The sequence below is a fragment of the Papilio xuthus genome, unplaced genomic scaffold (assembly GCF_000836235.2).
Source record: "Papilio xuthus unplaced genomic scaffold, Pxut_1.1 DF828952.1, whole genome shotgun sequence".
In the NCBI taxonomy this organism is placed as follows: Eukaryota; Metazoa; Arthropoda; class Insecta; order Lepidoptera; family Papilionidae; genus Papilio; species Papilio xuthus.
Window position 1 is genome coordinate 2,902,505 of NW_013529697.1, and position 13,179 is coordinate 2,915,683.

At 31.4% G+C, this 13,179-nt stretch overlaps 2 protein-coding genes and 1 long non-coding RNA gene across 4 annotated transcripts in view; 2 read left to right on the forward strand and 1 right to left on the reverse strand.

Moving 5' to 3' along the window:
• Window positions 1-3,423, forward strand: part of Dhr-1 (diapause hormone receptor-1) — a 16,776-nt gene extending 13,353 nt beyond the window's left edge. Inside the window, exons 4-5 of the mRNA XM_013326125.1 lie at window positions 160-274; window positions 1,846-3,423. Of these exons, the coding sequence (XP_013181579.1) occupies window positions 160-274; window positions 1,846-2,030 (300 nt within the window). The 3' untranslated portion in view covers window positions 2,031-3,423. The remainder of the gene's footprint in view (window positions 1-159; window positions 275-1,845) is intronic.
• A 1,708-nt stretch (window positions 3,424-5,131) lies between these two features.
• On the forward strand, window positions 5,132-11,420 carry BmorPDSN (acyl-CoA Delta(11) desaturase-like). 2 transcript variants are annotated; one of them, XM_013325802.1, is made up of 7 exons: window positions 5,132-5,307; window positions 7,814-7,993; window positions 8,126-8,256; window positions 8,586-8,791; window positions 9,131-9,316; window positions 9,963-10,069; window positions 11,189-11,420. In XM_013325802.1, the coding sequence occupies exons 2-7, from the start codon at window positions 7,816-7,818 to the stop codon at window positions 11,377-11,379; spliced, it is 999 nt and encodes a 332-aa protein (XP_013181256.1). In that variant the 5' UTR covers window positions 5,132-5,307; window positions 7,814-7,815; the 3' UTR covers window positions 11,380-11,420. The 2 variants fall into 2 exon arrangements, with proteins under 2 accessions (XP_013181256.1, XP_013181265.1); XM_013325811.1 differs by lacking the exon at window positions 5,132-5,307 and adding an exon at window positions 7,133-7,271.
• A 755-nt stretch (window positions 11,421-12,175) lies between these two features.
• Window positions 12,176-12,996, reverse strand: LOC106127653 (uncharacterized). Its single transcript, XR_001228416.1, has 3 exons — window positions 12,977-12,996; window positions 12,637-12,803; window positions 12,176-12,420 (listed from the first exon to the last, which is right to left on the reverse strand). It is a non-coding gene; the product is annotated as an uncharacterized LOC106127653 (long non-coding RNA).
• Window positions 12,997-13,179: the final 183 nt, after the last annotated feature.

Genomic DNA, 13,179 nt, shown 5'->3' on the forward strand with positions numbered 1-13,179 from the left:
TGAGCAGGGTGAATGTATCTATTATTTTGAGGACTTTTGTTGTACCGATATAATTGATTACTTTTGATGTACCTATATATTTGCATATCTTGTCTGTGACGATCTATATGACGCTGACTGTACGCATGCTTAATAATCAAAATATTTTAACAATTTCAGAATTCAATGGCGCATTGGTGTTGTGGCAGTAAAGACCTATCCGGTAATAAGCAAGATTTTTACACCGCGATACCTCTGTCTCAAAGAACGCTTTCCAATGGCACTAAAAATTCTGGTAAGCACCTAAGTAATTGTCCTAATTATATAATTTTCCCACATGACGAAGCTAGCATACTTTTGTACACTCAACGTCTTCATTAATCGACATCCGAGAACGATAGATTGTTAATAACGTTTTCATCCACACACTTTACCCTTAATCGCTTTTTTCTAGTCTTAATTGCGAATAAAACAAATGATTGCATTATACAGATAAATATTGAGCACAACGAGTGAGGCAATCATCTTTTTTGTATATAACTTTGATATTTCCTTAACTTAACTTATATATATATATATATATATATATATATATATATATATATATATATATATATATATATACTATTAGAATATCTTGCCAATAATAAAGAAATAGCATTTAACTATAAAAATTTTGTCAATTCTTGACATAACTATTGCAGTAATTAAATGTTTAAAGAGATGTCTAAAAGCAATCACGTATAAACCCCCAATTTATATAGTTCTTTAGAACAGTTCACAGACTTGCTTACTAAAGTACTAACTTTAACATGCTATATCTCATTGAATAAACAAAAGCACTTCTCGAGACCAATTCATCCTTCGTGATATAGGGCAAACAGAATAAATCAAATTCAAATAGAAATCTGAACAGAATGCTTGTATGACCTTATTTCTCACGAAGCGAACATTTTCAACTTGAACGAAACAAACGAAATTTATCTCTGACAATTTTTAAAGACCTTTGTCAAGCTCTTACCTATTCCTATTCAATATTTTCATATATTTGAGATCGCAAGTAAAATATCAATTTCATATATAATATAAAAGTAAATTTTTTACCTTTTATTAATGTGGTTGTTCACTTTGATATAGCATATTATTCTTAACATTAATTGGACAAAAAAAATACATTGTATGATTACGGTTGTGTATACCTAATTGTACAAACTAACACAAATGCAAGAATATGTTTTTATATGTACGTATATAATTGTTTGTAATTAACGTGCTAATAAATCATTACAACTACTCGATTAACTACAAAGTGGTTTTAATTTTATTAACATTCAGGGACGATGCCTTTGACATATTCAAAAGATCATTAAAGACAATAAGTGATTATTGTAAAAAATAATTTGCATCAAATCATTATAAATACAAGTTGTATATCAATAGGTACTCAGAGTGTATTTGTTTTTCTGGATCGAATCTAACACAGCCAATAAGAAATAAATTTCCCTTTAAAAATAAACAAATTGTACGATTCGTCGTCGTGTAACTTAAATTGATTCAAGTCATTACACCAAAGATACGAACCACATACTACACGACAATTTTTTTATTGAGTTCAATATTATTAACTACTAGCTGTTGTCCGCGACTTCGTCCGCGCGGCATTGAAAAAAACTTAATTAGTAGCCTATGTGTTCTTCCAGACTATGTTCTACATCTACGCCAAATTTCTTCAGGATCCGTTCAGCCGCTATGGAGAAACCTTCAAACAAATATCAATCCATCCATCCAAACATTTGCATTTATAATATTAGTAAAATTACATGTCAGCAAAAAAAAATCTAAAATGAATATTACGATCATTTCCAGATAAATCTAATGGCAACCGTTCATCAAAGAGAAAAAGCTCCGAAACACCAGATAAAGCGAAGAATATATCAGAAAATCACTATTGTCAGAATTGCCATGGTCCTTTAAAAAGAACTGAGACTCCACAGTTAACGGAATTAAAACTGAAAAATGTCCAAGAATTGTCCGTGAAAATTAATATTTAAAAAAAATTAAACATAAAAAGAAATTAAATGTAACATTGAAGAAAATTAACAAATGATTTTATAATTTACTTGATATAACATCGATTATAAACAGTTCAATTGTTTTACAATAAAATTATAAAGAAGGAATGGTCAAACAAACCTCGGTAACGTTAAATTAAAAAGGAAATGTAAATTAAAAAAAAAACAGGGAGTCTAAAAAAGTTTTATATAAAAGTTTGGAATTATTGTAACGAATTAAAACAGGGTTGATTACAAGTGGTGCACACATCTGTGCAGTATTGGACTGTTAGTATTTACTTTTAGAATTCGTATATAAATAAACAATTATTTTCTTTTTATAAAACAAAAAAGTCTATTGACAACTTAAATATTATACTTACGAAAAGATTAAACTTAACATAGCGATATACTCATGTTGTATCTCCCTAACCAAAGAGTTCAATTGTAGTGACACTGGTCATAAAGAATAAAAAATGACAATATCTATAATATACACATTAAACAATTTGAATGTCTGTATGTAATATCAAAAAAGATATTTAGTACACATAATGTATTTTCTTAGTAGATAACGAAAAACCAATTTTTAAACTTTTTGTCTGTATATGTCTGTCGCCAAGTCCGCGTTTTTCCGGTAGTGTTCTAATAAAAGTGTCGCCGCTGTGGAGTTCTACAGTTATATAAAGGAAACCATGAAAACGAAGTGGAGAGATTAATACATTATTATGAATGTATGTGTGATTATTTTTATTTGTAGTTGCTAACAAGAAATATATGTAGAAAAATTGTAATATTATATTAGGGTTTTCTGTACGAAAATACATAAATATATGTACGTTTTAATACTATAATGTTTGCTCAATAGAATTTCGTTATATTTTGTAAATAGTATATAATTTAAGTTTAAAATGCACTTATTTTAGCTAGTCTATAGATTAGTTATAAATAAAATTAGGAATATTGTTGTTAGTTGATCCAAATTTCAAACTGTAAATACTAAATTCGCCTTGCCAAAACATTCAGACTCTATAAAATGACATAGTCTGTAGTCTGCATTTACGTTATTTTATGTATAAATATAGATGCTTAATTTTACGTTATAAGTAAATATATTTAAGCCTGTCTTACTTTTTTAAAACAGGATATGTTTTACCTTATATATTGATTGTATATTTTTTCTTTCTTTATTAAACAATTTCTGAGTAGCTCTGCTTGGCACAATCGCTGTTTCTATGTACTTACAAAAAGCGTAGATAATAAATGTCGTTGAAGACAATATTAAATGTCAATTTAGTGTTAATTAATGTGACTTACTTGCGCCCTCTTCCGCGAAGCTTTCAGAAACCGGCCTTTAAAGAAATAAATGTGTATCTCTTGTTACTCTAACAGAATGTTTAATAAACGATGTATGTGATAAACGTTTTTTCTTTCAAAAATTAATTAATAAACCAAATTCTTTATACTTGTCGTTCACTGAATTCTTAAGCGAAGATAGTTTGTGTTTACAATTAACACCGTAAATGGCGCTGCTATCGGATATGCTTCAAGAAATCTTAGCCTAAATGCACTCTAGAATTGGCATTGAAAAATAATAGAGAGATTTAGAAGTAAAAATTATAGTATATCAACTTTTACAACCATGTCGTTGACGTTTATACAAAAGCATAAAAAATCTTGGATTTAGTAGTGCAAGAATTTTAAATTTCCAGTCATTAGAACTATATTTAACGAATGAAATACAACTCAGAAGAAATCCTTACATTTGCCATCCTCATAAAGACAAATACAGTCTCATGATGGAAAAGATTCATAACAACTTTACAAGGTTTACTTATCTAAAAGAATATATGAGTGTATCTACACTTCCCGCTAATGTACCCGAGTTTGTTTATGAATGTTATGGTATAGCGCGTGCCCGATTGCACGGTCCAGTTACGTCGTTGCTCGCTGCTTTTTCTGGAGCCCTCCGCTGGAACTAATGCCCTTTTGTCGCGCACCAATCGTCTTGTCAATTTCATATCTAAAGATATTTCGCTGTAGGGAGTCGAAGTTTACAGAAGCTGCAAGTAGGTAATGAAAGTGGAAACAAATTGTTGTAGCTACGAATGTTCTTTTTCTAGCTTGTCTATGTCTTATGTCATTTTATTACATATTAAAGGATTACAGTATCAACATCGTCTTCACACCTTAACTAGGTAAACCTGTAAGGAGCCAATGACTTCCATCTTGATGCCTATAACAAGTGTTACAATAAAATTGTAGAAAAAAAAATTAATTAATTAAAATAAATTTAAACATATTACTTATTCTATTAATGAATTTTCTATTGTACTAAGGGTCTTTTAAATTAATGATGACGAAATGATACTGAAAATATCTTCATGAATTCAAATGATAAAATGGAGAGCAATATTTTATCAAAACACTAATTTATGCAAAATATCTGTGTGCATAAGGATTAAATGTTAATAAAGAGAAATACATTCGGATTAAAACTGAAATGCAACTGTAAGCTCCGCATCAATGTTTTTATTATTTTTATATTTAATTTAACCACATGTTTCCACTTCCAATGTATCTGTATAAAACATATTTATTTTCATCGAGTAAATGAGTTTGAATTTTTGGAATTACAAAAGCGTTTTTACTTTTCTAAAAGATAGGTATAGCATAAAATCTTTTACTTGATACAATGATTTCAAATTTCAACTTAAGTCATGTAAATATTATTCTTTACAAAGTTTATTAGATAACATGTAACGAAACTATAACTATAACTATTTAGCAATTGAAAAATATAATAACTTAATAATATATACATAAACTTATTATTGAATTACTTAACTCTATATTAATTATTAAGTGACTAATTATATTAAAATTAATCTACCAAAATAATACTATAAACTATATACTAAAACTAAACCAAACTAAATAATATAAAAAATCGACCCCAAATCGCTGCGGCTTTATTCTTTACTAATTATTCATAATCGGACTTTCGACTGCGGAAATACCACGAACTCTCATTAAATTAGAGGCGTGAAAAATAGTATAATTATTTTATATTCATATAATATGTAAATAACCATATTCAGAACGGTTTAACGCACCGAACAATACTGTCGACTGTCTTCACTGTGTTATATATATGTTTTGGAATTCGGACTGTCACACTTCATGTTTATTAAAAAGGTACTAATCAATGTCTGAACATACACAGTCGTTTTGTGGACAACGAGGAAAGTAGAAGTCCCACAAATACTTAATACAGGTGGGTGTATTATTTTTGTATACTCTATATTTCTTTATCTTTATATTCTATATTAGAAGCACTACTATCGATAAAAAGTTAAATTTCTTAGCATATTAATACCGCCATGAAGGAAACGATGTGACGTTAATAAAAATCTATTTAAATCGTTTGTAGTATATGTAGATATTTATTCATTTTAATTAACAAAAACTTAATATAACTATGCACAAAATTTCTTTTAAAACCATTGAGATGAAATGAAACCTTGCAATATATAAAGAATAAGAGTAACAAGTAAATACTTTTGCACGAAATTATTCCCATTTGGATTTCATATTCTACGGAATACGTATTCCGTTGCATCACGAGCAGATTTAAAAGGATAATAAATGTGTTTAATATATTTCCTTTGATGTCTCACTGAATGTAAATAAAACTAATCATCCGAACATAAAATTTTGTTATTTAACAAGGTGCCTCTTTAAACATAAGAATCCAAATAATTTGAATTTTTGAGGCCCTCGTAATTCCTTCACTTGAATCTCATAATCTTTTCACTCGAGATGTTTGAGACAGAACCATTTTATTATTTTTTTTTTTTTAATTTAAATGGAAAACTACGAACGAGTTAAAAAGATACCTATAATACTTGCAGTATTTATATTAGTGTCTGTGCGGATTAATTTGACACCAAAGATATATCAAATTTCATTAATTTGATACTGTTGTGGATATATTATAAATGTACGGTAAAGTAACAAAAATGATATTCTTTTTTTTAAAGATGGAGCAAGCCAATTAGTGTTACCAACACATGTTATTGTTGCGGGCTAAGCAATAATTAATAAGATGACAAAGAAAATAGGCATGTGTAGGCATTTAAATATAATGTTATTAGAAATCTTCATTAAATATTTCATTGAATTTGATATTCCATGAATCAAGTCTATTACGTCAGTTTATATTACTAATTTTATAAATGCGACTGTTTGGATGGATGGATGGATGGATGTTTGTCTGAAGGTATTTCCAAAACGGCTGAACGGATCTTGATGAAATTTGGACATAGCCTGGAAGAACACATAAGCTACTAATTTTTTTTAACCACGCGGACGTAGTCGCGAGCAACAACGAGGAAGCTATGAAAAGACAAAGGTTTTGAAATTATTCTTTTGGATAGTTCATGCATAATTCCGAAAGTTACAATTATGAGCGTATATTACATTCCAACGACAGGAATGCTTCATTAGCACATAATAGCATTCAGTGATCCTTGACCTAACATCGGGATATGTTAATTTTCGATTTTCATTACCTGAACTCTAATGTAAAGTATGCGCTGCTTCATACGAATATCACTATATCGTTATAACTCTGACCACAAATACATAAATTCGTATGTATTTTAAAATCCTTTTTAATAAACTTCCGATGATTTTTATTAAAACTTAGAAGTTATTATGAAATAAGAAGCGGAGCTAGAGAAAGTATTCGATGCGATTCCATAACGAACTTCAAAAATGTATAGAACTGACAATAACTTTCGGTAAGTCACGAAAATACGATCCAACGTGTCTAAGGTTAAGGGAATAAAACGGTAAAAGTTACAAATCATAGTATGTACATACATTATTGATATCTTTCCATTGTATTTGTAAAGTTCATGTAATTGCATAATGAATAGTTTCTAGGTAACAAATTTTCTGCATGACAAGACGACATGCGATTCTTAGTAACATGAGAGAGTTGACGATATCATGATTGACTGACTTGACATTATTGTTTATTAGACTCTTTTTCATGTTCAATACCCAATTGTATTTGGTAGTAAGTAGGTATTCAATATATTAAACAAATTAATTATGCCAAGTTTCTTACGCGTTGTTGTTAAATGTGTGAAGCCAGTGCTCTAAGTGAAGGTTACTGCGTTTAAGAATTTTTGATACATGCTTATTTTTTTATAAGTCTTCTAAATGATCAAGGTAAAATTCTTAACTTTAAAATGTTATGTGTATGCATTTTAGACGTAAGCAACTAATGGATTTTTAGCAAAACCTTTACACCACATAACATTTACTATATCTATCGCCTTGTCATTTGTTTAGGTACATTTAAATGGAATATAGATGGACTGTATAACTACATATTTTGAAAAACGATTTTAGCAAAAGGAAAAGATTTCTTTTATCTATTTTTTTAAGAAGCTAATGTAATTTTGAAAAATCTCAATATCTGTAGTGAAATAATATAAAATGATATTTTCTATTAAAATGTACATTTTTTTCATAAAAACTTATACATTCTGATATTTTGATAGTTTTCTTTTTTCGTTATATTTTCTCGTTAATACTATTGAGCGCAATTCAGTAAAATAAAATAAATATTATGTAAAATATTCATAAATGAGAGTGGTTTCTCGCACAAAAGTCAATTTCATTGGAATAGCAAAGATTGAACAAAGCATTAGACCTGCAGTAAATTTATTAAAAGATTTTGACCACTGTTTTCATTATCACTTTTACAGAGATGACGGAGGTTGATAATGAAACGACAAAAAGCGGTCCAACGGCTGAGCTGTCTAAGCTGAGCAAAAGTCGAGAGGCCGACTGGCCCGCGGTGCTGTTATTCATACATATACACCTTCTCTCTATATACGGCATCTGGCTGCTGTTTTTTGAAGTCAAATGGATGACTGTATTATTGCGTAAGTTTTTTTTTATCGCATTAAAAGTAAAAGTACGAATATGTTTCATTACAAATGAAACAACAAAATAATTTTATGGGTGTTTTAACGGCGGAAAATCACTGTAATACCTAATTAAGATTCATGTTCCAGTGATAGCCCTGACCTCGCTCGCTACGCTAGCAGTGAACACAGGGGCACATCGGCTGTGGGCGCATCGAACTTACACCGCCACTAAGGAATTGAGATTTATACTAATGCTTCTACACACGTTGGTCGGACAGGTATATTTCAATAGTAACTGTCAATATTAATACTAGTAATAGTACTAAGATTAGTATTAGTATCAGTACTATTAGTATTAAATAGTGGTAGTAGTGATTATCGCAAGTACTTTATAGTATTTAAACGTTTGTTAATCACTTTTCTTCAATATACAAAAGTTATTACTCCTTTAAATACATGTCATTTGTTTATTTGTTATGGAGACGTAACAATATTGTAACTTTAGAATTCCATAACGTGTTAGGTTCCGTTATTTGTAACGAAAATGTGTAGCGATTTTAAAGATAACTAAAATAGTCTTTCTATATCTCATTAAAACTATTTTCAGGGGTCAATATACAGCTGGGTGCAGTACCACAGACTGCATCATGCCCTCTTTAGCACAGATGTAGATCCATATGACCACAAAAAGGGTTTCTTTTATGCTCACATGCTGACTCGCTTAAAGAAACTTAGTCCTTATCAAGAGAAACTCAAAGAACAGATTGATATGTCCGACATCGAAAAGGACTCCATAGTGATGTTTCAAAAGAAGTAAGAATGTTTTAACATACACCTTTAAACGCCCTACGCTGTCTGATTGTCATTTTGTTATCGTTGATATAATCCATCATAACCAATAATGTAATCAATAAGAGGTCTGTTTCGATTTGTTATTCCACTTGTCTATTGAAGCTTCACTACTTCTATGTGTCCTAGCACTGGTTTTTAATTTATTAACAACTTTTCTGCAGATTGTCATTTGTTTACGTTACGTACATTTTAATGAATTTTCCAACAACAAACTAATTCCGAATATTGTGTTAGCATTTTGTAAAAGAAACAGCATATAAACTTTTATTTGATGTCTGCATATTGCTTGTTGAATTTCAGTTTCTACTGGTTACTGTACCCAGTTATATTCCTGCTACTTCCACTCAACGCCCCACTAGAGTATTGGAATGATTCCGTCATGAGCGCGGTTTTTGTGATGGGATTCTTGCGTTACGCATTAGTATTACACGCTGCGTGGCTCGTCGAAAGCGGATTCTGCATTTGGGGTCTCAAAGAACACGACAAGTGAGTAATTCCTTTACCAAAATAGTTAAAAGTTATACTGTTAGTACTTCCACTTCACTGTTCAACTAAATCCATCTACCCACCTTTAGTTACAACTGAACAGTCGGACTATTCAATTAAAAGAGTGTGACATTGTAACTAACAGGTAAACTGTACTATTCTTAGTATACACGAACGTTTTAACAGAACAGTCCGAATATTCCGAAACAGTGTATTTAAAACAGAACGTGTGTGACTGGCTTTATACTAAACCGGTGTACCGGTCTATGAATTTAATAAAAACACGAATTAAATCAAAACAATGATTCCCTTGCATTGCGTTTAAAAACACATTACCATTAAAAACTTATTTATATGAAAAGTACGATTAAAAACATTAAAAGCATATAATTTATAGTTATCTCCTTTATAACTTTGTCGTTGCAGTATCCTTTGACACGCAAAAATATACAGTTTAGTAAACGCTATATGATAACGCAATATGCTAATGTCTATGATTTTTTATAACCGTTTTAATTACCTAATTTTTTGTCTGTGAATATTAAAGTTTCAAGAAACTTCTAATATGAAGAACAATATATTTAATTAAGATTTAATATAATTTATTTAAAGCACCATTGTAGCAACAGTATGTAAATATTTACAGGTACCCATCAGATTCAAACTTGGTATTCTTCCTCAATCAAACGTTTTGGCCACATTACCATTATCTGATTCCATGTGATTACAAATCAGGTGAATATGGAACTTATGGTAAGTACGCATAATTTTGTACTAACACATATTTACTCCATTCAATAAAGAAACTAGTACTCAATTGAATAATCGACTTTAACAAAAAAAAACAACTAACCCTTTAAAAACTGTACCTTATAAACCAACAACACAATAGAACGGACAGAAATACTTTCGCCGTAGTCGAGACAAAAATACAAACAAAATGTGCAATCGTGTTTTCGTGATTATCGTCTAGCTCAATATTTCATATGTATTCATAAAATCGTCGTCCATCTACACCCGGTCTACAAACATTGTAAATAAACACAACAAATCTAATACGAAATTTACATAAATCACATCAATACGTTTAATATCATATTAACAACTAAAATGAATTATTTAATATTATAATAATAATATTTTGCAATGTGTTCATTAATATTTTTGGTCCTACTTGGACTGAATAATGTTTTAAGAAAAATGATTACTAAAATTCATTTGAATACCAATAAAGCAACGGTAGATTTTTTAGAGCCTCGGTGGCTCGCAAGTCAAGCACTTGACTTTTTTTTATATCATAAGGTGGGCAACGAGCGAGCGGCCACCTGAAGAACGCTGAAATAGTGAAGTGACCGTTGCCCATAGGCAAACGCAATTGTATATGCGTTGCCTACCTTTAATCGACGTAGGAGAGGATGCACAGAAAGAAAAAATATTTTCCCTTTTCCATGCAATCTGCAGGTCCTGGGTTCGAATCCCGCCATGTACCAATGTGTTTTTCGATTTGCGATTTACATATGTACATCATTTACATGTGTATCTTACGGTGAAGGAAAACATCGTGATGCAACCTGCACATATCTGAGAAGAAATTCAAAGATATGTGTGAAGTCAACCAACCCGCACTTGGCCAGCGTGGTTGACTATGGCCTAATCACCCTTAACATAGGGTAGGCCCCGAGCCCCTCGGTGGGGACGTATAGTGAGCTAATGATGAGAGATTTTTATTTATTGGATATTTTATTCATTACTCTTTCTGTATTTTAAGTTTAGTGTATGTAACTATAATTTTCATACCTATTGCATATCCATATCCATATCACGTAACATGAAGTTCTGGAACATCTAATATTCAAGCTTATTTTCACTTAGATTCTGGTTGTTCGACGGCATTTATTCGTGTGTGGGCCGCTCTTGGTCTTGTTAAGGACTTACGAACAATCGAGTCAACCACAGTACATAAGGCGCTGGCGGAGGCCACCAAAACTAAGAAACCTTTAAAACTATGCCTACAAGAGGCGACAAAGTTACAACGCCTACCTGAATATCATTACTTAAGATGAGGTATTGTAAATTAAAATATAAAATAAATAATTTATTTATATCATACTTTTTTCTTTAGACTATAAGCAGTCGCCCGCAGCCGTTTTGGAGATACCTTCAAACAAACATCCATCCATCTCAACATTCGCACTTATATTAGTAAGATAGTAAGATTAAATGTACTACGCTTCGAACAACTTTAAGCTATCAGACATTTTTTATTAAATGTTTCACCTGTTTGTAATGAAAATAAGGTGAAAAAGACGTGATGAAAGGAACTCTATTGATATGAAGTTTTCAAAAAACTAGTACAACAATAGTATGAAAATGTTTTGGTGTCTTGACAAAATTGTAAAGATGTAAATAACAAAATTTTGAGATAAAAAAAAAAAACAAAAACGATATTTATTAGTTTATTTATTTATGCACTTGTACTATATAACATTAATTGATTGTTTTCTAATGAATCAAGTGGAAAAGTACGTTTACTATTTCTACTTCCTGCTATACAAACTTAATACCATTGAAGCCCATAAAGTTAATGTTACTGAGATTGTTTCACACAAACAATACTAACCCACACATTGTACAAAATTGCAAAGTCACGGAAAGTAAAATGATTCAGTTATTTACATTGATATAAATATTCCTTATAAGTAACAAAACAAGTTTTCTTTTTATTCATTACTTACTTACTCCGCTAGCGCATGGACCCAAAGTAGGTCTTAGACTCCGACACAAGAGATCGCCAAAGTCGCCGGTCTTGCGCCTTCTTCTGCCAGTCCATCGCTTGTAGCTCCCGCAGATTCAGCTTTACGGCGTCTCGCCAGCAGTACCAGGGGCTACCGATGGGTTGGCGGCCAGTCGGGGTCCCGAGATATGCTGCTTTGGCCTTTCGATCTTCCCCCATCTTTTATTCATTACAGCTAAACTTAAAGCACTCTTAGCTTATTACGATTTAAAATAACTTAATTATTTAAGAATATTTTCAATGTGGTTAAAGTATGTTATCACACAATTCTTTAATTGACAGCGTTTATTCCAACAGTATTCTCCGATACCTGAAATTGCCACGAAAAATATTTGTCAATTTTGTAACTGCAAAAATTGTGTTTTTTTTACGAAACTACCTGTTGCCCGCGACTTCGTCTGCACGGAATTTATAATTTAGCCTAATTTACTCTATGGTATAAGCTACCTACCAGAAAAAGTTCGCGTAGTTTAATAAAGATAGCAAAATCGAAAAGGATGAATGAAAGGATAATTATATATCTAACCAATAAAGATAGAACCAAAAAGTCCAACGAGGAAGACGACCAGAGCAGAGCGGACATCGGCGGCGCGGGCAGAGGCGAAGCGTGGAGGTGGTTCGCACATCGGCATAGCCGGCACAAGCGCCGTGCCCAACCGAGCCATCACGCCCGTGCCGCGAAGCTGCAGCAAGCTAGTACAGTACATGTCGTAATGTAAGGGATTTTAACATACTATACCAAAGCTATAAAACTACCCGTAACTGAAGAATATGATTGACGTATAACTATAGAGGTGTCCCAGGTGATTTGATATATGTAAATTGCCATTGTTTTTCTGGCGTCTAGATTGATATAAATAATGTACCTGACTAAAATAGGCCGTGCGTATGGTGAACCTTTTGATAGTGGGAACGCCAGCTGTGCTCTTGTAGAAGGTACGGCCAATTCACGCAGCGAACACCGACCGCGAGCTTGACTCAACGATCTATAGACAAATATTCCGAGAACAATTATTAACTTGGTATATAAATAATAGATAAATTATAGTGAACCTAATTAAATGTAAAT

Excerpts from the sequence above, each read along its gene's own strand:
- BmorPDSN (XM_013325802.1), top strand. The coding sequence starts at position 7,816 with ATGACGGAGGTTGATAATGAAACGACAAAAAGCGGTCCAACGGCTGAG. Across the intron at positions 7,994-8,125 it reads ATGGATGACTGTATTATTGC|TGATAGCCCTGACCTCGCTC; the intron begins GTAAGTTTTTTT and ends TTCATGTTCCAG. Across the intron at positions 8,257-8,585 it reads TACACACGTTGGTCGGACAG|GGGTCAATATACAGCTGGGT; the intron begins GTATATTTCAAT and ends AACTATTTTCAG.